General features: G+C 39.8%; 1 protein-coding gene across 6 annotated transcripts in view; it reads right to left on the bottom strand.

The window, feature by feature from the left end:
• The window catches only part of LOC138001568 (uncharacterized), a 62,396-nt gene that overhangs the window by 34,801 nt on the left and 25,095 nt on the right, over positions 1–2,500 (bottom strand). For all 6 annotated transcript variants that reach the window (XM_068848146.1, XM_068848145.1, XM_068848148.1 and 3 more), the window contains one exon: positions 2,329–2,396. In XM_068848146.1, coding sequence (XP_068704247.1) covers positions 2,329–2,396 — 68 coding nt within the window. The remainder of the gene's footprint in view (positions 1–2,328; positions 2,397–2,500) is intronic.

The following is a 2,500-nucleotide window of genomic DNA, read 5'->3' as shown; positions in this document are numbered from 1 at the left end:
CGAGCTGTGAACGCGGCATTTTCCTGTCATTCACCATTTAGTAAAATCACCAGAAAACAAGGGCTTTCTTGCCGTGTAATATGCTAGAAATAATGACTTCAAAGTGTTTGTTTATGTTAGTTGTACGTTTGGTGCTACTCTGGCTTGGAGAGATTTTAAAAAAGTTCCAATTCAGAGAACAAAAATTTGGTTTTATCAACAGAGTTGATAATGTAAATTGGCCACCGTTTAGAGATTCTAAAAGCTGATGTTTCGAGCGTTAGTCCTTCGTCAGAGCGAATCTTACAAAGGGCTAATGCTCTAAACGTCAGCTTTTAGAATCTGTGTAAGGTGGCCAATTTACACTATCAACTCCGTTGATAAAACCAAATTTTTGTTTACTCAACTTCCCAACCGATGCAGCACCACAGTTTCTTTAGAAACTACCCTCTCCAATTCACAGACCCTCCAATGGTTTAAAAGGATGCCATCATGATAGTTCAAAGGCGCAGGAGTGGCAATGAGGTGTCAACTCAAGCCTAATACATACAAACAACATCCATGGTACATGTAGCACCAGTTGGTGGTGATAATTCTACAATACTCAATGCCAGAGTTTATGGTGAAATTGGCAAGAAATTGCTCTGAAAAAGCAGAGTTCTCCTTTTTGCAAAGAAAAAAATGCCCTTTGATGCTCTTTCAAATGTGTACCAAACTGATGTATGGTCTGTCCTATATACTCACGGTCACAGTGATCATTGCACAGGAAAGAGTAAACTGCATTGTGTTGAGACAAAAAGACAGGAGATCTACCCTAAGGAAGTGTCTTCCCCGAGTCTCTCTTCCACAATTTTAAGTTAAAGCCTGATCAACAGGAATTTTGGTGAAGAAGGAAATAACAACAAAGGATGCCAACTCATATTCTGTGCTATAAAGAGTTTCAATTCTTATGAAATCTGCATAATTACTGTGTGACAGGAAATCTTGACACATTGTGAACCATGTTTCGATGGGTATCAAAGGAATTCTTTGTGCATGTGCACAAGCAGCCACTACTGTGTAACATTCTGTACAGCATCTGAAAAAGGAATTTCGTAGACTGAAGGAGCTGGACAGGTAGGTGGCAATGAGGTCTTTTCTTTGAGCAATCTGATGCATAGTGGACTCTATGTTTGAGATCAGAGGTTGGAACCAAATTCTTCATAATCTTTTGAAGGTACACCATGGTGGTACAGGCCGTTAGCACAAGTAAGGTGTCCTCTTTGAAGGCTATGAGTTGCTGAAAGTTGTCCTCAGGGTACTCAACTGCTTCTAAATGCAAGTTCACAAAATCCAGAAAATGGGATTCTGTGACATAAAGCCAGTGTTCACAAATCATGCGTCAGACAAACTGGATTGAGGTAGAATTCTTAATATAACTACTGAGGTACAGTGTACACGACAGTACTGGGCAGTTAATAGCGATTTGCCCAAATATCAGTTCCAGAGATTTTACTTTCTGTAAACTTAAGCAGTTTGACACTGCATCGATGGAACACTCTGTCCATCATCTGAGAAGCTGCATATGCAGTCTCTTTTTCCATGAAGTGGTTTCAGTGAAGAAAGGTGCAGAATTTTGATCCAGTGACAAAGTACATACAACAAGTTTTGTCTCCAGTTAGATTGAAATGGTGATAGTCTAGTTCTTGAAAAAGCTCCACTACTTCAGAACTGTGTGCATGAGGGCTAGCCATAATGTAAAAGGTTGTCAGTATTACTGAGGGAAACATGCTTAGACAACAAAGATCAAAGCATTCACTAGCCGACTAAGGTGGCTGAAGACCGGGCCTTGGGCAAACATGACAACAAAATTGATGGTGTAGGTCTGAAACTGCTGTCACCACACCAGAAGGAGAAACTGCCAGTGATCAAAAACATGAAAGGTTTGTAACAAAACAGGCTTTAAAATGGACTGATGATGATCGAGCCACATGCAAACAGGAGAGAATGTATGGAGAGGAAAACAATGAGTGCAAGGTAAAATTGCAGTGTACATGTATGCTAAGAAACATACTTAACTAAACAACAACTGGCTGGCAAAGTGCAGTTCTTCATTTGAGAAAGTATGTAATAATATCAGGAACCCATAAGGGTTGAAACGTGTAACGGCCCCTTGTGTGCTGGGAAACAAGCTTCTGAATATTCAATTTGCTAAGTACCATATTTGGAACAACAAGAGCGAGGGGTTTCCAAATATGGTACTTAGCACTGAAACATTCAACCAATCAGTTCGCACTGAATATTCGGAAGCTGTGAACGCGCGTTACACGTTTCAACCCTTATGGGTTTCTGATATACATATTATATTACCAATGGAAGAATTGGATCCTTATAGGGCTGCAGCCTACTGTCCAAATGTGAACTGACTGGATCTCTGTCTGCAACAAGGGTTTAGAAAGTCACATTACATGTATGTCCGATCCTTTCTTAACTAACTAAAAATAAACACCAATTAATGTCCTGACATAACTGTTATTGCATA

This window comes from Montipora foliosa, chromosome 1 (genome assembly GCF_036669935.1).
Source record: "Montipora foliosa isolate CH-2021 chromosome 1, ASM3666993v2, whole genome shotgun sequence".
In the NCBI taxonomy this organism is placed as follows: Eukaryota; Metazoa; Cnidaria; class Anthozoa; order Scleractinia; family Acroporidae; genus Montipora; species Montipora foliosa.
This window is presented reverse-complemented; position numbering and strand designations above follow the sequence as displayed.